Source organism: Podarcis liolepis, assembly GCF_965112155.1.
Source record: "Podarcis liolepis genome assembly, chromosome: 12".
In the NCBI taxonomy this organism is placed as follows: domain Eukaryota; kingdom Metazoa; phylum Chordata; class Lepidosauria; order Squamata; family Lacertidae; genus Podarcis; species Podarcis liolepis.
In genome coordinates this window covers 48,643,065-48,670,484 of record NC_139563.1, presented here as the reverse complement: position 1 = coordinate 48,670,484, position 27,420 = coordinate 48,643,065, and the positions used below count along the sequence as shown (strand labels likewise).

The 27,420-nt window shown below is 45.5% G+C and overlaps 1 protein-coding gene across 2 annotated transcripts in view; it reads right to left on the bottom strand.

Annotated features, from left to right (window-relative positions):
* Positions 1 to 6,723: 6,723 nt before the first annotated feature.
* CDCP1 (CUB domain containing protein 1) overlaps positions 6,724 to 27,420 on the bottom strand; it is a 49,250-nt gene continuing 28,553 nt past the window's right edge. For both annotated transcript variants that reach the window (XM_083468095.1, XM_083468096.1), the window contains exons 5-9: positions 26,640 to 26,852; positions 23,292 to 23,678; positions 19,834 to 20,199; positions 17,270 to 17,357; positions 6,724 to 9,824 (exon numbers count right to left, since the gene is read on the bottom strand). In XM_083468095.1, the coding sequence (XP_083324221.1) occupies positions 9,389 to 9,824; positions 17,270 to 17,357; positions 19,834 to 20,199; positions 23,292 to 23,678; positions 26,640 to 26,852 (1,490 nt within the window). In that variant the 3' untranslated portion in view covers positions 6,724 to 9,388. The remainder of the gene's footprint in view (positions 9,825 to 17,269; positions 17,358 to 19,833; positions 20,200 to 23,291; positions 23,679 to 26,639; positions 26,853 to 27,420) is intronic.

The window sequence follows — 27,420 nt, the reverse complement described above, 5'->3', positions numbered from 1 at the left end:
TTTGAAAGGTCCTCTTGAGGCACTAGGGCGGTGGTGTCCAAACTGTTTTCAAAGAGGGCCAGATTTGATGAAGTGAAGGGCCGTGGCGACCAAAGGGCGACCAAAGTTGTTGACCTTTTTTTAGGATCAAAGTTATTGAGGTGGGTTTTTTTAGAATTTTACTCCAGGAAATAAACTGCCACAGGGACCGGATTAAACCGGCTAGTGGGCCAAATTAGGCCCCCGAAACACCGAAACAGACTTTGGACATGCCTGCACTAGGGGGATCTGGGGGTCTGGTAAGAGACCTTTCTGAATGAGACACAAAGCTCCCTTTTGTTCATAAAAGACACATAGTCCAGTTGGTGCTTGGTTGCTGGAGACACTTGGTGGAGGCATTTGGGAGTGAACTTCTGAGAGGAAACTTTTGGGAGTAAACCGGCCATGCCAGCCAAACCAAGAAGAAGAAGAAGAAGAGTTTGGCTTTGATATCCCGCCTTTCACTCCCCTTCAGGAGTCTCCAAGCGGCTAACAATCTCCTTTCCCTTCCTCCCCCACAACAAACACTCTGTGAGGTGAGTGGGGCTGAGAGACTTCAAAGAAGTGTGACTGGCCCAAGGTCACCCAGCAGCTGCATGTGGAGGAGCGGCGACGCGAACCCGGTTCCCCAGATTACGAGACTACCGCTCTTAACCACTACACCACACTGGCTCTCAAGGACAACTCACCCTTAGTATGTAGTGTAATAAACGAAAATATGCCCTTATTCTCTTATGGGGGACACAAGTGTCCTTTGCAGGTCCTCCATTGGTCGGAGAAAATAGCAGAGGCCAACCAGAGAATATTGAGAAGCAAAGCAGCTCGTAAGCCTGATCTTTATTGAACTGTTGCAACAGGGTGCCCCCTTCACACGCAGGAGGAGGAGGAGGACCCCGAACCAAGGTGTGCCTGCCCTAATATACACATTTTAAATTGCCCGCCTTGGAGTCCAAGACCACCCCCAGATACATCATACCTACATCACAGAAAGGGCGGTCTACAACAGAAATCTGAGTGTGTTGTTTACCTCCTGTCTGGCAGGTTACCTCTTAATGCTTACTTGATTGGATACCCTGGGGAGCCTGGCCAGTCTTTTGTAATGATAAATACTTAGTTTCTGAGCCAGGTCACAGTCTCACCCTATTCATACACAGACATACCCTTAAGACGGGATTTGTGAACGAAAAGACAATGGGGAGGCTTTTCGATTTTCCTTGACCTTGCAGAGAAATCATTTGGTCAGTTTGGGAGTCAAAATGGTTTTCAGGGCCATTTTCCTGTGCTGCTTCAGACATGTGGTTTATATATTTATGTACGTGTTTGCTTGGTACATTTATGAACATTTATTATATATATAAGACCTTATTTTTTTATTTCAGTGGGCTTCAGAACTTTATCCATGCAGGCATTTTTTAGTAAAAAGCAAGAAGCCGTCGAAGGGCTGACACATAATGTGCAGACGTGGACATCGCAAAAAGTTGTATACAATGGCTTTTTTTGCCAGTTGCCCTCTGCAGATGTCTGGGGGCTTCTGATTGGATTTTATATGTATTTTGTGTGTGTGTGTGTAAACCCTATAAAAACTCCAGGTGAACAACACTTAGGGGTTCAGCTTTTGAGAAATATCCCACTGTATCTTACTTTGCGCAAAGTAATAAAATTGCTGGACTCTCTCTCTCTCCTCTGGCTCCTGTGTCTAATTGGCAAGATCCAGGAAGAACAGGTTTTTTTAACCTTCAACACTTCCACTCACCTGAAGATTCAAGCCGTCCACCTGGAGGGAGCCAAGCAAACCTGGAGACTTCAGGCTTTTGGACAATCTGGTTTTTGGTATGCATCAGTTAAAGCCATGGTTTTCCCAGTAGTGATGTATGGAAGTGAGAGCTGGACCATAAAGAAGGCTGATCGCCGAAGAATGGATGCTTTTGAATTATGGTGCTGGAGGAGACTCTTGAGAGTTCCATGGACTGCAAGAAGATCAAACTGATCCATTCTGAAGGAAATCAGCCCTGAGTGCTCACTGGAAGGACAGATCGCGAAGCTGAGGCTCCAATACTTTGGCCACCTCATGAGAAGAGAAGACTCCCTGGAAAAGACCCTGAAGTTGGGAAAGATTGAGGGCACAAGAAGAAAGGGACGACAGAGGACGAGATGGTTGGATAGTGTTCTCGAAGCTACCAGCATGAGTCTACAGGAGGCAGTGGAAGACAGGAGTGCCTGGCGTGCTCTGGTCCAGGGGGTCACGAAGGGTCGGGCACGACTAAACGACAACAACATGCATCAAGCTGCAAGGGCCAAACTGCACACGAGTGGTTGCATTTAAGAGGTCTTAAAAAAGAAAACCAGCCGTGGGGAACGTCTAAAAGGGTGAGAGTCATGGCATCTAGTGAGGTGTAGCAATTCTTTCTCTCCTGCCATAATTCTTGCCTCCTAAAGTTACTGTATGTTGCAGGAGGAAAACGGCCCCAAAACACCTTCACTTTTTCTGTCAAAATAGCAGGTGGGGGAAATATTTTCAATGAAAGATGACTAACTTCCTGTCTTGTGTCCTGAAGCCCATCAATTGTATCTGCTGTTTTAAAACAAATTGTGTACCGTTGAAAACGTTGGCAGCATAAAGATAAATTCAACAGTGTAAATAGTCTTTGATGGATGCAATAATGGATTACTGAATGGTATAGTTTTTGTAAAATACGTAGGGATTTATGAGGAAACATGGAAAGAGAAGAAGGGAAGTCGTTGATATTTCAAGGATGTAAAAATGAGTATTTGAAATTGTAAAACAAAAATGTAATTTAAGAAAAATATAAAAATACATAAATACCTCAATCCTCACCTTCACCGACAGAGTTAATCTTTGTGGTGATTTCCAGCGTCTGAATTTCAGGCATGAGTATGAGGAGAGACGGGCTCGTTTTCCACAAGTGTACAAAAATGTATGATTAATGCCATTATTCACACAGCTATTAATGAAGATGAGCTATCCTATGTCTGGCCTCAAGTCCTTAATTGGGCATTAATCATGTAATTCTGGGAGTTAGTAGCCAACAGAGGATGCATATGATGGAAAAAATAACTGGCACCTCTTTTTTTAAAAAAAAGAAAAAGCAGCCAACAGTAACTTAAAAATTAGCTTTCATTTATTATTCCTTTTAGGATTGTCACGGTGGACCACGCAGCTTGCCCTAACAAGCATGCATTAAATCTCTGGTAAGGAATGCGATTCCTTGCCTTCATCAGAATCTTTGTTGATGTTGAATGGGGTCTGATTCATCAAGGTTATTTAAATCACAAGCAAGCAGGTGCAGACAGAGCGGTATGAGGAAGAATGTGTCACAGAAGTCAAAGGAATGTGCCTGGATTTTTAAAGAACACACTAGGCGTTTCCAGGTTACCTACGGTGGTAGTTAGCTAACTTTTACTTTGAGTAGATCTGCTGAAATTCACATGGGCAGCTTGAAGCACAGCAAGGTCACAATCCTCTGCTGCGTTACAAGTCACATTCTTACATTGCTGTTGTTGTTGTTGTTTAGTCGTTTAGTCATGTCCGACTTTTTTGGACCCCATGGACCAGAGCACGCCAGGCACTCCTGTCTTCCACTGCCTCCCGCAGTTTGGTCAGACTCATGTTTGTAGCTTCGAGAACACTGTCCAACCATCTCGTCCTCTGTCGTCCCCTTCTCCTTGTGCCCTCCATCTTTTCCAACATCAGGGGCTTTTCCAGGGAGTCTTCTCTTCTCATGAGGTGGCCAAAGTATTGGAGCCTCAGCTTCAGGATCTGTCCTTCCGGTGAGCACTCAGGGCTGATTTCCTTCAGAATGGATAGGTTTGATCTTCTTGCAGTCCATGGGACTCTCAAGAGTCTCCTCCAGCACCATAAATCAAAAGCATCAATTCTTCAGCGATCAGCCTTCTTTATGGTCCAGCTCTCACTTCCATACATCACTACTGGGAAAACCATAGCTTTAACTATACGGACCTTTGTTGGCAAGGTGATGTCTCTGCTTTTTAAGTTGCTGTCTAGGTTTGTCATTGCTTTTCTCCCAAGAAGCAGGCGTCTTTTAATTTCGTGGCTGCTGTCACCATCTGCAGTGATCATGGAGCCCAAGAAAGTAAAATCTCTCACTGCCTCCATTTCTTCCCCTTCTATTTGCCAGGAGGTGATGGGACCAGTGGCCGTGATCTTCGTTTTTTTGATGTTGAGCTTCAGACCATATTTTGCGCTCTCCTCTTTCACCCTCAGGGGTACATTGCTGTACATGGTGCTTTTTTCTGGGAGGGGACTCAGGTAGGCATACCCCTAAACATTTTGTGAATCTAAGTTTGGCCTCATTGAGGGGCAATATTTCAATATGAGTAGGAAAATGAAAGTACCCCTAAACATTTCTTTTTAAGGAAAAAAGCACTGGCTGTACAGACCAGAGAAGTGGCAGGAATGACTTTCTTCCTCAGACCTAACCTGTGTCTGCACATGGACAACGGTAGCCTGAAATGTACACATTTCAGTTTAAGACTCAGGGTGTCTTGGCTGCTAACAAGAAGGTTGGTGGTTTGAGGCCACCCAGGGATGGCTGCAGGCAGAATTCCTGCATTGCTGGGGGTTGGGCTAGATGACCCTCAGGTCCCTTCCAACTCTAAAATTCTATTATTATTATTATTATTATTATTATTATTATTATTATTATTATTTGTACCTCGCCCACCTGGCTAGGCCCCCCCAGCCACTCTGGGCAGCTTGCAACAAAGATTAAAAATACATCACAAAATGTCACACATTAAAACCTTCCCTGAACAGGGCTGCCTTCAGATGTTTTCTAAAAGTCAGGTAGTTGTTTATCTCTTTGACATCTGATGGGAGGGCGTTCCACAGGGCGGGTGCCACTACCGAGAAGGCCCTGTAGCTTTGCTTCTCGCAGTGAGGGAACCGCCAGAAGGCCCTCGGCACTGGACCTCAGTGTCCGGTCAGAATGATGGGGGTGGAGACGCTCCTTCAGATATACTGGGCCGAGGCTTCCATTTTCAAATCAGATGGAACCTGCTTTGTGGGGAAAATGCATCAAATAGGAGTATTCAGTGGCGTAGCGTGGGGGGTGCAGGGGGGGCCGGCCGCACCAGGCGCAACATCTGGGGGTTAGGGTTAGGGGGCGCAAATCCATGGGTTAGGGAGCGCAAATTACTTGCCATGCCCCGGGTGCTGACAACCCACGCTACGCCACTGGGAGTATTTCTCAAGACGGTACAGAATACCTATGGAGTTTGGGTATGGAATGACATGCACACTTGGACTTTGAACACCAGTGAACTCCTAGGGGTGGAGAGGTCTTCAGCCCCCTAAATATTTACTGGCAGGGGGCTGGGCCCCCTTGATGTTGAAGGGGCAGAAGGGGCCGAGCACAGTGCAGTTCAATGGCTGTTTCGTCCTGAGGAAGCCTCCTCCCGGTGATGCAACCCATGTGTGTGTGATGTCATACGCATGATGTCACATCATCAGGGCGCATCGCCCAATGATGCGATATCATGCGCACAAAACATGTGCCGCTGCCCCCCAAATCTTGGGTGCAAGACGGTGCCTCTGGGTTGGTACGCCCCGGCTTCCGTCATGTTTATTAATTTCAGTGGGCCTACTTTTGAGTAAAACCTAGTTGACTATCACCCACTAGATGACTGCTAGATTCTGGAGCACCTGCAACTGAAGGTGGGTCCTTGCTCACCTGAGTTACTAACAATGAGGTTTTCTTCACCTTTACTGACTAATTTCCTCTCAGATGTCAAGGAGACGAACGGTCGTCTGTTCAGGAAAGACCAATATATTCGTAGATACTTTTCAGTTTGCTTTACAGGTAAGAATTTGACATTGAATAAGCAAGCAGATGAAAACATAACAGGGCCACTGTGAAACAAGAGAGGAATCAGCAAAACTAGGAAAAGGGTCTTAAATGCGAATCTAAGGTGGTAACATGAACACACACCCTAGGGGGAAAATTGTATGAGGCCTGAGGTTGTTAGAAGCCATGGGACGGTCAGTTGGAAAATAAAAACGGAATTCTGGGAGGGCAGGAATTATAGCTATCTGGCTCTCCCACTGTTAGAAACTGAGCTATGAAAGATAGGAGCTAAATGGCACCTGAAACCGAGGTTATGGGTGCAACAATGGAATGTCTAGGCACGCTTTATTAGAACAAGAATACAGCGCTGAAAATGAATTAACTACAGCTAAAACATTGTGTTCATTTTTCATATGGTCTAGTCCTTCCCCTGCCCACCCCCCTAATATTCTTAAGAGGGTCTCTTCTCCAGTCTTCAGAGTGTGGCTGGAAGTGGGGAGGCAGAAAAAGGTCCTCTTTTCCTTCCACTCTGCAGTTTTACTCTGAAATCTTAGGCGCCCAGAGCTCAAAATCTGCTTGCACTAATGAATTTCCTTGTCACAAAATGCGCCTAGAACAATGGGAGTTTCGAACACTGCTGGCCCCTAAGCAGAAATGGCCCTGTCAAAAGGGAGGATACGGGTTAACAGTACGCTGTCATTCCTGTTTTTTCACCAATGATTCATAACCAATTACACTCACATCAAGCAGACCAAAATAATGCCATTTTGAGCACAATTCCTGCCAATCTGGGGCCACCAGCAAACCAAAAAAGGGAGTTTTTTTTTTTAAAGCCCTTCTGTTAAGTACAGTAGTTACTTAAGATGCAGGTAAGCAGCGGTTAACTGTAAACACCATTTTATTTCAGTTTTGAAGAACTCAGACATGTAAAAAAAGACCCTTTGCATCAACATGTCCCTCTCCATTAAACACAGAAAATGAATTTTTTTTTATTTTTAAAAAAAACAGCCTGGAATTAAAAAATTACAGCATTTTAAGACTGTGGAACAGGAACACTGTGGATTTCAGTCAGGTACAAAGGTGTCACAAATATTTACAATGACAGCATCTTGTAAGACAACACTTCAAATGGAGCATTAAAAAAAGAGGACTATACAGTGAATAAGTTATTGAGCGGCATATAGAAATAGTGGCATCAAAACAAATAACTTGGGGGATAATTATGCAACCCCCGTCTGTACCTGCAATTCTCATGAAGGTTTTATTGCATAGTGTTCTGCATTCACAGAGGCTACAAGAAATACAACTCGGGGGGGGGGTTATTTTAGAAACAGTCATACTGCCAGGAAACGAGGTTTTACACAACTTTAGCAAGACAATGCTCAGTGTCATAACATACTTTCCCATTTATAAAATAGGTCCAACCTTCCAGGACAAATTCGTATGATATATGCATACAAAAATGATGTTTACGGAGCCTCATCCATTTCACAACTGTGCAATGGGAGATGCCCAACAGTGAACACGAGGCCAAGATATTTCACACAGACCACAGAATGAACTGCAAAAAGACATCCTGACTACTGTATGTAATTTAAGTGACGAGAGCCAATACACAGACTAGAAGTACTATTGATGTGAAAATTAAATGCTAATGATGGAAACTGGAGTTACTGGTTTCAACTGATACTCATTTAAACAACAGAGTGAAAAGAACTGGGTGGTACAAATTTATATGGCGGCACAAAATCTGCTGAATGCGTTATTCTGAAGGAATCCAGAAAAGTTCTTTGTAAAACTACAAGGCGCTGCTCATTTTTGCCAGCTCAGAAGTCACTGCTGATATTTCACCTGAGTCTCAGGAGCAACTTGAACTTGTTAAGGCAGCTTCTTTGGGGAAGGAAGCCCCAGGAAGCCCCATTGCTCTCGCACAGCATCACCGAACAGCCTTCTGGATTTTAACTATTATCCGTTTTCTGTGACTAGTTAAAACTCTGCGTATGATGCACACGCACGCCCACAGACACATGCTGCCAGACGCAGCCCTTGCTCAAGAACTGCTGAGGTAAATGGGAGTTCTGTAAGAGGCCTTGCGCAACAGTCAAACACTTATGTACAAAGATGAAATGCTAATGTCAAGTAGCTGCCACAAAGCCCAGTGGAAATGTTTCCCCACATTGTATTAACCGCTGAATATTTCTGAGTGAAGCCTGTGTATGGCAATCGTATTCAGTCAAGTGACATAGTGTTATGTCAATTAAAAAAAAATGCAAACTTTGCCATTCCATCATTTCCTAACTTGCATTCTGTTTAATCATCACTTTGCAAGAGTTAATTCACACTAAGCCAGCTGGCGCCTCTCTGGAAGTCTAGCACAGTGTGCAACAATTATTTAGGTTCCACAAAGCGGCTCACCTACCCACAAAATCAGGCACTTGAATACATAGGTTTGGGACAATTTATGCTGCCAAAATCCAGAGTTGTACAGGCCAACAATGGCATTGTTGTCTTCCTTGTTCTTATATATTTGAAGGCAAGGACTTAGCCATTGGTTGCACATATGCATAAAAGTTGCATATTTTCACGCGTCTTCAGAGCATAACATTGTTCAAACATCCATCGAGGTCAAGCCCATAAATAATTTTGAATTTTTTACACTGAAGTCTATCGTTTTTACACTATAAGGGTTGCGCAGATTAGAAACCTCATTCATGCTGAACTAATCATTTCTTTGCACAGGAACTTTGGCAATATTATATCATTTGCATATTTGCTGGCGAAGTGGAAACTGCTATGTTATATGCATGAATAAAAATTAAATAATTGTTTTTATTTAAATAAAAATAAAAAAGAACCTGGACGACACACTGGTCTTAGTTTTAAAAACATCACTGGAGGACAATCACAACAAAATTATAGATGAAAAAAGAAAGAAAATGAAATGTCCTGAACTGTATATATACATATACCATACAACTGATTGAAAAGAGAAGTAGAATACTTTTTCACAAATAGCACAATAACTTTTGCTGTTCAGTTGTTGTGGGCATTGTCCGTTGAAGGACTGGTGTAATCCTCGTCACATCCTAGGAAGTGAATCCACGTAAATAATAAAAGTCATATTCCTATGACAAGGCTACGGTGTGAAAAAACCATCTTCAGACTATGCCATTCTGCACACCCACATTTTTTATTCTGTAGTATGTATGGCTGAAATCTTCACAAGAAACACAGGAAGATATTTTTGGCAACCTAGTTCTCCAGCTTCGTTTAAGCTCCAATCTCTTCTTGCCTTTTAAAAAACACAGGTCTGCTATTACCACGACTGAATATACAGCCTCGATGTCCTTTTCCATGTACAAAGTTACTTGTATCCCTGCAAAACATGCTACGGAAATACACTGTCTGAGCATGTTCACTCGAAAACCGGAACAGAGCTGCAGCAACCAAAGTATTTTGTTTTCATTATTATTATTTTTGAAAAAGGTAAATCGCGGAAAAATGGGTGCAAGATTTAGTTTCTTATCTGAACCGTCGAATAAACATTAGAGCTCTGAATTTTCCTGTTCATTTTCCTCAAGCAAGGACTTGCCGACATCTCCATTACCACTCGAAGTCACGTCACCATTGGCCTGGAGTTCTTCCGGTTTGCGTTGTGCAAAGGTATAGATCTCACTGTCAGTCAATATCGTGAAAGACGACTCCTCCATGCTGGGCACTTTGGATATTTTCCTGATCGGAGGCGGCGAAGGGGCCGTACTCACTGGCCCGGTAAAAGGCTGGTACACGCCTATTTCGGCATTTTCCGGTTTCATAGAGTCGTCCAGCAAGTGCCCATAAACCATGGTGTCATCAATAACTGCATAGATATGAGACTCGTTCTTTTTCCTCTTTTTGAATATGCCCTGCTTTCCGGGCAACTGGGTGTTGACGTTACCGTTATACACTCCTATGGCTGGAGTCTGGTTTTCCTGTTTTTTTCTGGGGGGCGGGGAAAGAAACAAAGCAAGAAACGTTAAAAATAAACTTGCATTCTCTGCCCGGCCACCCAAAAAGAGCTCCTGCAGCCAATCGGAAGTCCTGTCGGATGTTCGGGTTCCAAAGAACATTCGCAAACCAGAACACTCACTTCCGGGTTTGCGGCGTTCAGGAGCCAAAATGTCTGAGTACCAAAACTGCAAATTGTTTAGCAGGTGCAATTAGGATAAGATCTGTTTTTTGATTATTGATGTAGACCTCTAGAATGCATTTTGCACAGCCTTTACCCCTATCTTTAGTGCATTTTATTTTATTTTATTGGTATGTGTGAGGGTTTGATTAGCTGCTTGTGCGTGAAAACGTGCTCCCTCAGAGTTTGTGCGACCCCACAAACCTCCGTGTGTGACGGAGCTCCTCAGACATGTCTGCTCTAGTCACTAGTAGAGTCCGACAGTGGCTGTCTGCGGAAGCGTTTCCAGCAAAGAAGTTCCTTAACGGAAACGCGTCTCCTGGACTCACGGCGTGACAGTTTCCTGCGAGGTGTGGGTCTGCCTATGGGAGACTCCGATACCTCCCCACTGTTCTCGCTGGAAGCCTCCCTGAGCCCTCCCTCCTGCTCGCATTCCCTCAGAGACCCACTCCTCCCCCTGCTGGTCCCTGCTTCAGCAGTTGAGTCTCTTTCATCCTGCCTGAGTCCCTCCACCACCTGATGCTCTGATGGCAGTTCCCTGACATCCACCTCCCCTCCAGGGCCCCCCTCACCCCCTCCCAATTCCTCCCCCCTGGGAGGTGAAGGGCTAAAACCCCGAAACGAATCATCCTCATCTTCTGACGTCTCGAACAATTCTCTCCATCGATCGTCGTCCTGGCCAGCTGAATCCTCTTCCTCTTCAGAATCTGGGAACCCCTCCAACTCCTCTTCCTCGTCGGTGGTGGCAAAGTATTCCCTTCGGAACCTCGCTACCGGCTGAGGTTTACGTGGGAACCTCTGATGAAAAGTCTCTATTAAAACCTCGTCATTGACATCCTCTGCCCTAACCCAGGTGTTTTCCGACTCCGGTTCCCCTTCCCACATTACCAAATACTCTACTTGATCTCCCTTCCACCTGGAATCGAGGATCTCCGCTACATGGTAGCTGTGTTCCTTCTCCTCCATTGCTGGTCCCCTAGTGACCCTCCCCTCACTGTCTCCTCTATACGGTGACAGCAACGACCTGTGAAAAACTGGGTGCAGCTTCATGTGGTTCGGTAACCGGAGCCTGAAAGCCACTGGATTGACCTGCTGTATGACTTCAAACGGACCCAGCCTTTTGGGTCTTAATTTCTTACAACCTCCTTTGAATGGCAACCCTTGGGTTGACAGCCACACCTGGTCCCCCACCCTGATGCTTTCACCTTCCCTTCTGTTTTTGTCTGCCTGCCTCTTATATTCCTCCTTAGCCCTGTTTAAATTGAGTTGGAGCTGGCGATGGATCGCTTCCATTTCTTCCACGAACTGTTCTGCAGCTGGAACGCTCCAGTTCTCCCCCTCCCCCCCTGGGAAGGCTCTGGGATGGCACCCGTGATTAGCCAAAAAGGGGCTCATCCCCGTGGACACGTTCTCTGCATTGTTGTAGGCAAATTCTGCCAACGCCAACTTCTCCACCCAATCATTCTCTCTGTCATTAACATAACACCTCAAATATTGTTGGAGAACCCCATTTGCTCTTTCCGCCTGCCCGTTGGTTTCAGGATGACGGGCCGTCGAGAAATTAACCTCTACATGCAGTAAGCTCATGAGCTTCCTCCAGAACCTGGAAGTAAATTGTTTCCCTCGGTCTGAAACCACCCTCAAGGGGGCGCCATGCAACCTAAACACATTCTCTACAAACAATTTGGCGGTTTCTTCTGCTGTAACCGCATGTGAGCAGGCTATGAAGTGGGCCATTTTAGTTAACAGGTCTACTACAACCATGATGGCTGTTTTCCCTCTAGACCTTGGCAGATCAGTCATGAAATCTATTGCCACTGCTTCCCACGGTCTCTCAGGTGTGGGCAGTGGTTCTAATAAACCAGCCGGCGCCCGCCTCTCCCCCTTGGCTCTTTGGCATTGTTCACACCCTCTCACATACTCCCGCACATCTTCCCTGACCTTGGGCCACCAAAATTCCCTGGTAACCAGCCACATGGTTTTGTGTTGCCCAAAGTGCCCTGCTGTGGGGCTATCGTGCAGCTGCTTGAGTACCTTCTCCCTCAATTCCCCTTCAGGTATATATAACGCTCCCTTATAATACAATGCCCCATTTCTCTCCTCAAAACCACCGGATTTGTCTTCCTCCCCTCTGAGATCCCTGAGTTTCCCCTGGGCGTATGCATCCTGCACCGTACCCTCTACCAATTCCCTTTGCCCCACCAAAGTCGCCCCACACACCCAGCGGTCCTCTGGAATGATATGGGTTTCTTCGGGTGCTCCCTCCCCCTCCAAATATTCAGGTTTGCGTGAGAGAGCGTCCGCCCTAACATTCTCTGGGCCTGGCACATAACAAATCTCAAAGTTAAATTTGGAGAACTCTTGGGCCCATCTCAACTGCCTTTGGTTGAGCACTCGCGCCGTTCTCCAGTACTCTAGATTTTTATGGTCCGTGCACACTTGCACTTTATGTTGTGCACCAACTAGCAGATGCCTCCATCTCCGGAACGCCTCATGAATAGCAAGCAGTTCTCGGTCGTACACCGTGTAGTTCCTCTCGGATTTGTTCAGCTTCCGCGAGAAGAAGGCACACGGACGCCACTCTGACCCCTCCTTCCCCGGCTGCAGAAGAAGCACCGCCCCTATGGCTCTGTCAGATGCGTCTGTTTCAACCCTTAGCTTCTTTCGTAAATCCACATGCAGAAGTTGTTCTTCAGAGGCGAAGGCCCTTTTCAGTTCCTCAAACGCTCGCTCCGCCTCCGCCGTCCATACAAACTTCTTTTTACTGCTGAGACAGTCAGTGATGGGCGCCGTCAGATGGGCGAAGTTGCGGATGAACTTACGATAAAAGTTTCCAAACCCTAGGAACCTCTGCACATCCTTCTTGGTTTTGGGTGTTTTCCATTCCAGCACTGCCTGTACCTTGCCGGGATCCATGGCCAATCCCTTGTCTGACAGGCGGTACCCCAGGAATTCCACCTCCTTGGTATGGAACCGACACTTCTCCAGTTTGACCCACAGCCTGTTGGCTTGCAGTCTGCTCAACACTTCTCTGACGTCTCTCACATGTTGCTCCTCATTCTCAGAATACACCAACACATCATCTAGAAAGGCAACGCAATTCTTGTAGAGCAAAGGGCCCAGCACGTGGTTCATAAAAGATTGAAAACACGCGGAGCCTGCTTGTAATCCAAATGGCATAACGAGGTATTCAAACGCCCCCAAAGGGGTAAACATGGTGGTTTTCCATTCATCCCCTTTCCTTATGCGTATCAGGTTGTACGCCCCCCTTAGATCCAGCTTTGTGAAAATCTTTCCCTTCCTCACCCTGGTCAAAATATCATCAATTCTGGGCATAGGGAACGCCACCGGTTCAGTCACTGCATTCAGCCGCCTAAAATCACATACAAGTCTCGGCTTGTCCGCATTTTTTTTGTCCACAAAGAACACTGGGCTCCCCCCTGCTGCTTTGGACTCTCTGATGAAGCCTCTCTTCAGGTTCTTGTCAATGAACCCTCGCAACTCCTGCATTTCCCTGTCTGACATGGCATACAACTTGCCCACGGGAAGCTGTGCTCCTGGGAGTAAATTGATCTGACAATCAAAGGGTCTATGAGGTGGTAGTTGGTCAGCTTCCTTCTCGCTGAACACGTCGCTGAGATCTGCATACTGTGGTGGTACCTTCACCTTCTCCATTACTTCAGTCCCTGCTAGGGTGGCTTGGGCCCCTGCTGAACCCTTCTCCCCTTTGCAGTGTTCTAGGCAATGTGCTGAACCAAAGGACACCACTCTTTGATGCCAGCCAACCAGCGGATCATGTAGAGCTAGCCAGCTCATTCCCAAAATAATGGGAGCGCCTCCCAGGGTGGCCACATTAAACGCTATCAGTTCTGTGTGCCTTGCCACCCTCATTATCATTGGGACAGTCTGCAAGCGGACTCCTCCTCCCAACAACTCCCTGCCATCAATCGTGGTCACCTGCAGGGGGTTGCTTAAAGGGATGGTCTGTATCTGGTGTTCAGCAGCAAACTCCTTGCTCATAAAATTGCAGGAGCTGCCTGAGTCCAATAGCGCCTTTATTTTTAGGGGGTGCCCATTCTGCAGCTCTAGCGACACTTCAATCACTAGAGCAGGTCGAGGAGCTTCTGGCACGGGCACTTTCACTGCTCTTTGGCCTGGCTGCAGTGCCCCAATTGTGGCAACCAGGCGTTGGCTTTTACCTGCTCCGCTCCCCCTTCTTCTCCCCCCTCAACAGCTCCCACCATCCCTTGCCATTCCTTCCTCTGGGGGCAGACTCTGGCAAAGTGGCCTGGCTGTTGGCAGAGATAGCATTTCCGGGGGCCCTTTCCCTCCTTCTTAGCTCCCTCGCTGGTTTTTGAAAATGCGCGCGCGCGCGCTGTTCCGATTTCCATCGGCTCTGCCGGCGGGAAAGCTGGCTCAGGAATGTCTGGAATGCGGAACTCCTTCCAACGTTCCCCTCTCCCTTCCCGCCTCTCCAAGGCTCTTGCCTCCTGCCGCGCTCCTATGGTCAGCGCAGATTTGGTCAGCTGATCCATAGACTCCGCCCTGGGGCTCCGTGCCAGCTCGTCTTTCACCCCCGAAGAAAGACCTTCTTCAAATAGCATTTGAACGGGTGCCGCCGATAAATCCCAACTCAGTCTGTGAATCAGCATGGTAAACTCAGTCCAATATTCACGGACAGATCGACTTCCCTGCTTACAAGCCATTAGCTGTCTGCGCACCACCCCTTCCTCAATATCGCTGGAAAACATGATATCCATTGCACGAAAGAACTTCATTGTGTCCTTTAGTATGTCATTGTGCGTTGCCATTAGGGGTCGAACCCAGTCTCTAGCCCCTTTCTCAAGATGCCCAATTACAAAAGCAACTCGCGATTCCTCATCAGGGAACTCATCGAACTGCACATTAAGGGCATATTGCATCTCTGTCCTAAAAGCATGGTAGTCCTTGGGGTCCCCCCCAAATTTCTGCACCAATCCTGGTACCTTTCTGGGGAATTGCGTGGCTCTCCCCTTCTTGTCTGCATCCTGAGCCCTTCTCTCCTCCAACCTCGCCGTCTGCAGGGCCAGTTGAACCTCCAACGCTCGGTATCTATCTTCCAAGCTTGGACCAGCTCCAGCCCCTGCTCCTCCGGTTCCGGTTGGTTCGCTCATGATGCCTTCTCTTGCACAGGCAGCGTACAAAGACTGTCGGACTGCTGTGAGGGTTTGATTAGCTGCTTGTGCGTGAAAACGTGCTCCCTCAGAGTTTGTGCGACCCCACAAACCTCCGTGTGTGACGGAGCTCCTCAGACATGTCTGCTCTAGTCACTAGTAGAGTCCGACAGTGGCTGTCTGCGGAAGCGTTTCCAGCAAAGAAGTTCCTTAACGGAAACGCGTCTCCTGGACTCACGGCGTGACAGTTTCCTGCGAGGTGTGGGTCTGCCTATGGGAGACTCCGATACCTCCCCACTGTTCTCGCTGGAAGCCTCCCTGAGCCCTCCCTCCTGCTCGCATTCCCTCAGAGACCCACTCCTCCCCCTGCTGGTCCCTGCTTCAGCAGTTGAGTCTCTTTCATCCTGCCTGAGTCCCTCCACCACCTGATGCTCTGATGGCAGTTCCCTGACAGTATGGCTAGTGACTGATGCAATTAAAGATTCTTCTGATCTGTAGCTTTGTGGAATAAAAACAGCTATAATCAAACTTAACAGGGAAGGAGTTTTACAGTTATGGGGGCTGTGCTAAGAAGGCCTTGGGCTGCACTGCCGCCAGCCTAACATATCTCAAGATGGAGCGTTGAATTTCCCACTTTATTTTCACAAAGGGAACCATGTGAAATAGCCACCCTGCAAAAACGCTGCTGTCAGATAACACCCTAATTTTAGCATTTCCTCTGGTGTAACTTGACTTTATATGTCTCCCCGTTCACATAGTATGGAAAGACATACACATCTTAAAAATAAATGTGATTCAGAACTCTAAGAGTTCATACAGGCTAAAGTCTTCGTGACATTGGCTCAAGTGCCTCTGAATGGGGGCAAACTACAGACATGAATCACAGTCACTACTGCTTCATCACAATGTGATTTCCACAAGCAGAAGAGAATTGGGAAACTTGGGTCTCTCCCTTCCTGACTGTATTCTGACCGAGACAGCCAAGGGGGTTGCTTTGGGGTGGTGGTGGCATTTGTTGGTAAAAGGAAACTTGTCTGAAGAGAGGTCAAGAAGTCTGTGGTGGAAACCATCAAGTTCAACCAACCATCTATATTAAATTGGAGTCGCCTTAAACAGGGAATGAGGGAAAAAATTACTTTTAGAAGAAATGATTCATAACAAGCAGGCATTATTGGGAGAGAGAAGTTGGAACAGTTTTGGCAAGTTTTCAAGCACTAAGAAATAAATCTCAGGGGAAGAACTTGTCCCTCAAGAGGACCAATTAGAATTCAGCCTTAAAAATCATTGCTAGTCACCTCCTGCTACAAAACAGACTTCTGGGGGAGGCTGCCAGGGGTCTGAATTGATTGCTTACAGAGGGCACTTTATGTTAGGCCACAGGTGGCCCATTCCTGCCTTAAGGTGTGCAAATACAGTGGTGCCCCGCAAGACGAACGCCTCGTGAGACGAAAAACTCACAAAACGAAAGGTTTTTTCGTTTTCAAGTTGCCTCGCAAGACGAATTTCCCTATGGGCTTGCTTCGCAAAACGAAGCTTGCCCCGCAAGCTCCGGGGACAGCGGGAAGCGCTTCCCGCTGTCCCCGGACCTCTTTTGAAGCAAGGGGCGGCGGGGAGAAGCTATCTTCTCCCCACCGCCCCTTGCTTCAATAGAGGGGACAGAGCGTCGCTTCCCCTCTGTCCCCGGACGGTCTCCATAGGAACGCATTGATTGATTTTCAATGCATTCCTATGGGAAACCGTGCTTCGCAAGACGAAAAACTCGCAAGAAGAAAAAACTTGTGGAACGAATTAATTTCGTCTTGCGAGGCACCACTGTACAGCTCTTGCGCCAGTTAACATGCAGCCAGTGTGTGTGCCAGGACGACAAATTTCCTGCTGCGATTTCTGCCCCGATGCCATCGGCACAGCAAGTTCTAACAGCTCAGGTCACATCTTAAGTAGGAAGAGATCGAAGCACGTTCAAGGCTCCACTTCACAAAGGAATATCGTTCAGGGTTCCCTGGTGTGGAGCCTGCAATACTTCGTTAAAACCTGGGTCTGCCTCTGGCAAAAAAATGGGACATTTTAATCTGCGCCGAAAACCTCTGAGAACAAGAGATACCTACTTCTTCCTCTTAGTGCAGAATATGGCAAGCCCGATAGTTGATAGCAGTGCAAGTCCGCCAACCACAACGCCAATTATGACTGCCAAACCTGCAAAAAGTTAAAGTGAGACATTCAGTGATAAACAGTCGGAGAGGTGGCTCATCTTGTCCTGATTCAGAGTCACTGCATTCGCTCGCTTCTGAAACATTCCAGATTTTCATGAGCGTGTGCACATAGACACACAATCCAAAGGAACAAAAGAAGAGAGATAGAAGGGGGTCTGGAAGGGAAGGGGTGAAGCTGCGGGGTTCTCTCCTGACTAAACTTTCATGCCATGCATTTAACACTTGGGAGAGATTTACAATCTAAAATCCATATATTGCAATTTAGCAGGGACGTGGGTGGCGCTGTGGGTTAAACCACAGAGCCTAGGACTTGCTGATCAGAAGGTTGGCGGTTCGAATCCCCGTGACGGGGTGAGCTCCCGTTGCTCGGTCCCTGCTCCTGCCCACCTAGCAGTTCGAAAGCACGTCAAAGTGCAAGTAGATAAATAGGTACCGCTCTGGCGGGAAGGTAAATGGCGTTTCCGTGCGCTGCTCTGGTTCACCAGAAGCGGTTTAGTCATGCTGGCCACATGACCCGGAAGCTGTACGCCGGCTCCCTCGGCCAATAAAGCGAGATGAGCGTCGCAACCCCAGAGTTGGCCACGACTGGACCTAATGGTCAGGGGTCCTTTTACCTTTTTATTGCAATTTAGTACACACACTGGGGGAAGGCAGGGGGAGGAAATACACAGCAACTTGTAAATCAGGAGAATTTCAACAAATGCAAGACGGTCCGTCCAGTAGTTAACAGCTGGATGGTGGGAAGGGGAAGAAAGAAATAGAAGTGGTGGGAAATTACAAGAAGTTACGCAACTGCAAAAGAGTCATGCACAAGATGTTCTCTCTTTTAAAAAATGTTCCCACGTATGACATCCCAAATAGAAGAGAAAAAGAAATTTAGATAATATAATCTCTCAACTGCTATGACTATCTAGCCTCATTTAAAAGTTCAGCTGTGACAGGAAATATGTTCCAGATTTGCTCTTCAGCACCATGAATATTTATACACTAAAAAAGCAAAGAGTTATTCCCTTCTATATGCAATGTTCACAGGTAGTTGCCATGTTTCAACGGGGAGTTTCACTAAAAGCACCCCTGAACATTTCTGCCATGGTTGCGCCATGAAAATATGAACTTTGTTTGGGTGGATATAAACACAAGGGAAACGCCATAAATAAGACAGAAATGAGATCATTTCAACATAAGAAAAAAATCTCTATGTAAAACGGGGTTCTAAAATTTCCTGCTCTCGGGTGCCATCTGGTGTTGCATGTTTCTAGCGCGTTCCATTCGCTGTTTCTTTACTAATACAGCAGAGTCCTCTGATAGCTCCATCCCATTTTACACAAAGTTAACAGTTTATGGTAACAAATGAAGCACAGGTAAACTTGCACCTTACACCTTACACCCAACAGGTTTTCCTCGCTTAAAGGGCTCTGGGAAGGTTGTGCGAGGGCCCTGGGAGCTGACAGAGTCCCACATACACCTCCTTCCCAAATCCTTGTAGGCACCCTCCCCCCACCTTGCGGGCTGGCAGGAGAAGTGGTCCAGTGGTCTGGGGGATACAAGCTTGCTGAAAGCAGCTGAAAAGATGCTCAACATAGGCAGAAGTGGTGTGTAAGAGAAGGAAGTCCATGTTGACAGCTAGGAACTACAGTGGTGCCTTGGTTCTCAAATGCCTTGGTTCCCAAACACCAAAAACCCGGAAGTAAGTGTTCTGGTTTTCGAATGTTTTTCGAAAGCCGAGTGTTCAATGTGGTTGCCGGCTATTGTTTCCAGGGTACCTGCACCAATCAGAAGCTGCGTCTTGGTTTTCGAACATTTCGGAAGTCAAATGGACTTCCAGAACAGATTCAGTTTGGCTCTTTTGTTTTTGCTATTTATTTCACATTTTTGTTTTTGAGGCTTTTTCAGTTCATTTGTTTTTCCGACTGTGTGGAACCCAGTTCAGCTACTGATTGATTGATTGTGTGACTGTGGAAATGGATAAAAGCCCCCCATCCAAACAATGTCTATCGTCAGTGCAAGTAAGGAAAAAAAGGAATTTTAATTTTTATCATCTACAACACTGTCTTATTTATTTTATGGCACAGTACATTGATTATTGCTTTCATTTTATGGATCAATGGTCTGGTTAGATAGTAAAATTCATGTTAAATTGCTGTTTTAGGGGTTGTTTTTAAAAGTCTGGAACGGATTCATCCATTTTGCATTACTTTCTATGGGAAAGCGCACCTTGGTTTTGGAACGCTTTGGTTTTGGAACGGACTTCCGGAACGGATTAAGTTTGAGAACCAAGGTACCATTGTACTGTCTATAGCCCAGGAAATTAACCCCTGTGTGACTGAAACCAGGTAGAAAGTTCTTCCCCAACTCTGTAGGTTCATGGGAAAAGAACACGGAATTGAAAGATGAACAATTGTCAGGACGGAACCTCCTTTTGGTTATTGTGAAACAACGCACAACATCTGGTACCTCACCTGCTTTTTTCTGAACAAACTTCACCCTGAACTGCATGCTCAGTTGCTGATTGGTCGCCGGCTTACAGTTAGTGATGTTTACCCAGAAATGATGCTTCAGATCGAGAGTTTTAGGTAGTTTCTGATCTTCGCGGCGCACGGTTTCTTCCGCATTTGGTCTCTGTTCCTGAATATAGATGTTCGCCCGGCTCTGTACACAAGTAACACCCATACGGTCCTTTGGGAACGACAGCTGCGCAACTTGTTTTGCCGGGACGGTGATGTTCCAATACACAGACGTGAAAGGAGGCAGCCCTTCCAGCCAGTTAGGGGTCTGCAGGTAAACTTCGGTTTTCGGATCTGGAGTAACACTGAATACACACTCTTCTGCAGGGGGCACAAAAAAACAAATGTGCGAAGTCATTGCTGCCCTTTAATTCCCCGTGCAAGACAAAATAAACCCTTTGTGAAAGAAAGCTTAGCCATCTCTCAGACATGCAGATCCTGCAATTTAAGCTCTGCTAAAAAAAATTGTGTACACCCCGCACAAAGGAACCTGCCTGGTTTCACATCCCACTGAATCACTTCTCATAGAGTCATAGAATTGTAGAGTTGGTCACCTATGTCATACGTGTGGAGGAAAAACTTAAACACATAGCAGAGTTTCCCAAACAGTAGACCAGAGGCAATTGTACTTCATCTAGCAGAGCTTTACTGCTACTGAAGGCAAATGAGCATAATGGTCACTGTTAAGTTGTGGGCGAACATATCAGACAACACAGCGATTCTTCCAAAGCAGTTCTTTATTTGTAAGCTGGAACAGAACTGAACCGAGGAGCTCAGTCAGCCTGCTTATATAGAGCTCCACTAGAATGCAACAGTAACCATTTTCTGTAACTAGCCCAGTGTTTCCCAACCTTTTTTGGGCAAAGGCACACTTGTTTGATGAAAAAAATCTCGAGGCACACCACCATTACAGCCCCGTGACGTCAGCGCGCAGCGTCACGCCGGGAGGGACGCACGAAAGTGTAAGTTTCAATTTTTTCCCCTCCCCCTTGCCGGGGAACCTCCAAGCTTGGGGGTGGGGGGGGGAGGAGGCAGCAAAGCGAGGCAGGAAGGAGAGCGCAGCTTGGCTGGGTGAGCTTTGGCAGGGGCAGGGAATGAGAGCCGCGAGGCGGGCGCTGCGGACGGAGGCGCTGCCCGCCAAGCTCGCAGGCAGCCAGGGAGGCAGACGGCGAGAGCCCCGCGCTGGGCGGCCTCTCCTCGCCGCCGCCGCCCCGCCTCTCGCCGCCCGACTCGCCCGCCTCCCTCCAGGCAACATCTCGCGGCACACCAGGCAACATCTCGTGGCACACTAGTGTGCCACGGAACAGTGGTTGGGAAACACTGAACTAGCCAATCACTGAACGTCACTTTCGGTCCTTCATTTGCATAACTATCTACAGTATCCCCCTGCTGGCCCAGGGTGAGAACTTCAGTACATAACAGTCACAAATCCAATACATTCAGGATTGGCACAGTCCATAAGAAAATCCAGTTGCAGCAGAATTAACTAACTGACAATTACTTAACTTATGATAAGACAAAGGTGGATTTGATTTAAATCAAATCGATTAAAATCACTTGTCAGTAAGACTTGATTTAAATCATTTTTTTACAGAAAGACTCATTCTTGCTGGTATAATCTTAATATTTACAACCAGATGAAGGTTTCGTTTTTGGAATAATAAATTTTCCGAGTAGTTTTTACATTTATATCAAAAATTACTGATTTGGTGATACTAGTAGAAATACAAAGACAGGTAATTATGAAATTATTTGGACAACTTTTCTGCTGTACTTTATTGGAAGGAGAAAAATAATCATTCCCTTAATAACAATTTAAACAATTTATTTAACTAAAACAATAACATTATAGCATATGTATCCATGTTTGTTAACTGATGTGGTTAAACAATTTTTAAACAAAACCATAGACACATGAAAAACTTAAAACAAATCCTTATTTCCTGACGAATAGCCTTTGGACTATAATGTAACTTAAATAGAAAACTATCTTTAGAAAGGTTTTCCCCCAAAAGCATTTTATTTTTAAAATCCGATTTAAGTAAAAAAAAAAAAAAACAATTTAAATTTTTAAAAATCCATTTTTTAAAAATCCAATTTTTTTATTTTTATTTTTTTTAAAAAAACATTGATTTTTATCCACCCTTGATAAGACTAAACCTTAGCACTAAGCATACTATGTACAGAACACCAATCCCTTGAAATACAGGAATCTCAGCTAAAGCATCCGTGACAAACAGCCATCCAACCTCTTCTTAAAAACTTCCAAGGTAGGAGAGTCCACCACCTTCTGAGGGAGACCATTCTACTGCTGAACAGCTCTTAATGTCAGAAAGTTACCCCCAATCTTTAGTCGGAATCTCCTTTCCTGTAACACGAAGCAACCGGTTCGAGTCCTACCCTCCAGAGCAGGAGAAAATCAACTTGTTCTCCCTTCCATGTTCCATTCTCCCTCCCTTCTCTATTTCAGCCATCCTAGAGCTGCGGCGAAACATGCTGTGGAAGATCTAAACTCGCCCTGCCACAAAACCTGTCTGCAAGCAGACATGCTAAACTCTCCTTTGATAAATAAACCCATGCCCCTTTCGCAGACCATTCGTTTTTCTCCGCACCCCCCCCCCATTAATTTTTATTAGTTTTCAATTACAAAAATCCAAAATACGCCTCATTATATCCATATCAAATCACAATACCAAATCAAATATAAATTAATCCAATATCCAATTGTATAATTTTGGTAGCCCCCCTCATGCTACAATTACAGGTTTAATAAAAAAAAATTATTTCTGCTTCCAAAGTCTTATTTAATCCAATTGTATTCCAATTATAATAATAGTCCCTTATTCAACAGCTGCAATATTTATGACTTCTATTCGTATTAATACATTCAATAAGTTATTAGTCCACAAGTGAAGATCTTTATCCTTGCTGCTGCGTGTAGTAATTATTTGTCCGTATTTTTTCTTCTGTCTTTACCAAATCACACCCCTTTGTTTTATGGCAATCTGATTTTTATTATTATTATTATTTTCCAAAATGTCCAGGGACAATCATTGCAGATAACGCTTCAAAATCCATGCTGGCAACATCTGCCGAAATCTCAAACTGAAGTGAATTTTGGTGGGGTTTTAAACATTTTCACAGGGATGACTTTGAGCCCACGAAAGCTCCCTCTCTTGCTCGTGGATCCTTAACCATAGAACCCTTTTAGAATGACAACACCTAGGCTTCCTTGCCATAATCCAAATTTTACTAGATCTCAGATATTACACCCAAAAAAAAAAGAATAACCACATTTCGACCTCGGGATATTTGACATCAGTTCGGGAAAGGGCCTTTCACTGGGCTGATACAAGATTTTAACTTTCTTTACTTTTTGAATGCCGAGAAGGAGCGAAACAGAATAAACTCACCTTGAATAACGGGCATAAAAAACAATGTGAGGTTCGGTTTCAGAGTCTCACTGATCCACCTTCTGCCATACGTCTTAAGCATTACAGTGATGTTGTCTTTCATCTGAATTTTCTCAATGGCTCCACCAGGGCAGAAGACACCGAGTCGCAACGCCTTTTCTGGGGCGCTGCCATTAATGGAGTAACTATAACCCCCAGAACATACTTGATTCTGGTTTGGGATATGTTGCTTAAGTTTCGAGGCTGGAGACCTGATTTCTATGAGGGTGTCTGCCGGGGCCTGGAGTTTCCACGTAAACGTGTCAAGCAGGATTGGCAGCTCAGTAAGAAACGGCGGTACAAGCAGATGGAAGGGTCTCATCTGGCAGGCTTTGGAATTCCAACAGACTGCAATGAGAAAGACGCACGGTTATAGCCATAGGCTCTGGGCCAGAGAAACAGGCAGGTGGCTACCCATAGAAGACATATGGGGTATCAAAGAGCTTTGCAGAAATTTGATGTGTCTGGGACAGAGGAGTCAAGGAAAAAGGCCTACTGGGGAGCCACGAATTTTGCTAAGAGTCTGGTCAACCAAGGGGCTGTTGTAGGCTAGGGCTAGAGAATGGCAGGGGGTGTACAAAAGACGGGTGGCCAGGTCTCCCTTCCCTAGGAAAAAAGGTACCTAGGAATGTGGTCATCACCACCTACACAGGAGATAGGCCCATGGAGGTGATTGGGGCTACCTTTGAAGGTGACCCGGAAACTGCAATTAATCCAGAATGCGGCAACTAAACTGGTGACTGGGAGTGGCCGCCGGGACCACATAACACCGGTTCTGAGAGATCTGCATTGGCTCTCAGTACGTTTCCGAGCACAATTCAAAGTGTTGGTGCTGACCTTTAAAGCCCTAAACAGCCTTGGTCCTGTATACCTGAAGGAACGTCTCCACCCCCATTGTTCAGCCCAGACACTGAAATCCAGCGCCGGGTGCCTTCTGGCAGTTCCCTCATTGTGAGAAGTGAGGTTACAGGGAAGCAGGCAGAGGGCCTTCTCGGTGGTGGCGCCCACCCTGTGTAACACCCTCCCTTCAGATGTGAAGGAAATAAGCAGCTATCCTATCTTTAAAAGACATCTGAAAGCAGCCCTGTTCAGGGAAGTTTTTAATATTTAACGCTGTACTGTTTTTAACACTTGATTGGGAGCCGCCCAGAGTGGCTGGGGAAACTCAGCCAGATGGGCGGGGTATAAATAATAAATTATTATTATAAATTATTATTATTATTGTGGTCTCTAAACATGGGTAAGAAGAAGAAAAATATGGAGAAAGTCCATTTCACATGAACAATCTGAGGCCGAACACACATTCACTACAACATTTGTGATCGGAGTCATTTCAGTTTATTTGTTTTTTTAACAGTCAACTCCACTAATTTAAAGGGGGGAATTAAAACAGTGAAATAGTTATAGCGTTATAATAATTTTTTTTTAATGGAACCTAGCAAAAAGGGTTAAGTCATTTTTTAACCAGGCAGAGGGCCTTCTTGGTAGTGGCTGTGGAACGCCCTCCCATCAGATGTCAAGGAAAGAAACAACTACCTGACTTTTAGAAGACATCTGAAGGCAGCCCTGTTTAGGGAAGTTTTTAATGTTTGATGTTTTGTTGTGTTTTTAGTATTCTGTTGGGAGCCGCCCAGAGTGGCTGAGGAAACCCAGCCAGATGGGTGGTGTATAACAATAAAGTATTATTATTATTATTATTATTATTATTATTATTATTATGTATTAAAATGTCATGGATCTGTGATCAGCAAGGGGGAGTGAGATACAAATTAAATACATATAATAAATATATACCGGTATTTGTTCCCCCAGGCTTTGAGGTTATGAGTTTCCTTTACTGAACAGGTTGCTATTATGTTGTCACACTACAGTGGTGCCTCGCAAGACGAACGCCTCGCAAAACGAAAAACTCGCAAGACAAAAGAGTTTTCCGTTTTTGAGTCGTTCCGCAAGACGAATTTCCCTATGGGCTTGCTTCGCAATAAGAAAGCCCATAGGGAAATCTCCGGGGACCTCTTTTAAAATGCTGGCGGTCGGGAGCAAAGACTTTTGCCCACCGCTGGCCTTCAGAAGAGGTCCTGGACCTCTTCTGAAGGCCGGCGGGGGGCAAAAGTCTTTGCTCCCCCCCGCCTGCCTTCCCGGGACAGTGGAGACTTCTCCGCTGTCCCGGGCGATCTTAAAATGCTGGCGGGCGGCAGCATTTTAAAATCGCCCCGGGACAGCGGAGGCTTCGCTGCCGCCCGCCAGCATTTTAAAATCGCCCCGGGACAGCGGGGGCTTTTAAAATGCTGGCGGTTGGCAGCAAAGCGCTCCTGTCCCCGGAGCTTGCGGGGCGGGAGGTGGGGAGAAGGGCTTTTCTTCCCACCGCCAGCCTTCAGAACAGCCTTCTGAAGGCTGGCGGTGGGAAGAAAAGCCCTTGTCCCCCCCCCCCCAGCCTTCAGAAGAGTTCGGGGGACAGACTGTCCCCGGACCTGGTCTGAAGGCGGTTTCCATAGGAACGCATTGATTGATTTTCAATGCATTCCTATGGGAAACCGTGCTTCGCAAGACGAAAAACTCGCAAGAAGAAAAAACTTGCGGAACGAATCAATTTCGTCTTGCGAGGCACCACTGTACTATGTTATCTTTTTAAAAAACAACAACTGCTGAATATATTTATTGTGTTTTATTATGGTGCCCCCTGGCCTGCATTCATCGAGAGCAAGAGCAGTATCTAACTAAAATGACAGTGGTTATAGTTAATAACAGGACTGTAATACTGTTTCGTTTAAGGAGCATTTCACTCTATTTAAAAAATTAAAGAAAAACATTTTAGCTCTCATTAAGAGATAGATAAAACAAAAGAAACAGTGTGATAAAATAAGGCCCACTGCAAGATTATATAGGCACCCGACTTATAACAGCACTTCCCTTGTCAAAACCCCACGCTTTTAAAAATAATGAAGACAGAAGACTAAGTTTAAAAGCAATTACTGGAAGGATTTTTTTTTATTTTAAAAGCAATGGCATCTGTGTAGACTGAGCTACACTTTTGTTCTCCTGAAAAGAAAGTGAGACTTTCTGCAATCTGAATTCGCAGAACATACGATGGTGGTCCCATCAATTGACAATTTACCTCAGCTCCATCTGCCCATCTAAAAACTCAAATGTTATTTCTAATTAGTCAAGGCTAATGAGCAACAAAAGGACAGATGACGAAAACAAACAGCATTTGCAAGGGCAAGTAAAAATAGGAATACATTCTTGTCAGATGTCTCCCCACCAAATACACACTTTAAGGGAACTAAATTCCAGACATTTTGTTCATACCTTTAGACTGCACAGCCGTTACCCTCACATTCTCTGTATTTTTACACAGTAAGGCGATAGTGTAACTGGAACCGGATACTAAAGTCACGTTGGTCTCACATTTTTTACTACGATTAATACAGATCAAGCATAAACTTCCAGGCTGTGTTGGCTTCGAAAATATTGTAAGATTTAAGTCCCTCTCTCTCATGAGGTCAACTCTGTAGGTTACGTCTGAAAACAAGAAAACAGAGATCATTTAGAAGAAGGGTAGCACCTAATCCCTTTCTTAAAAAGAAGAAAATGGTGCAGCTATTGTTCCATGATTTGCAAGATCTAAAGAAGAATCTAAATTACTTAGGGGCATTATGTTTTGAAACCGTTAAGCTGTTCACTTCTTTCTAATTTACAAGAAAGTTACCCCCTCTCTTGAATAGAAGTATGAACTACCTGAATTCTCCATATAAGCAACTGTCATGGCGTATTAATGGAATACTTTATCAATCAGTGTGTCATCGATTGTGGGTCCTCCTTTTAAGTTTGTGCTTTTGTAAAGTTAAGTGACTTCAATCCACCAGCAGGCACAAAAATGTCCACTCACTCTCTCCCCCTTCTTCCAACAGCAGTTTCCTGACATTGGCAACCTTTGCAACAATCCCATTGTAACCCCTGAAGAGGAGACGGCCCCAAGGTTTGCTTTAACGTGCTATTCTTCATAATGGTATTACCTGACAAACGTAGTAAACTTCAGTTAGCCCAAAATACTGAATGGATGTCCAACGCCCCTGTCTAAACTTAATCT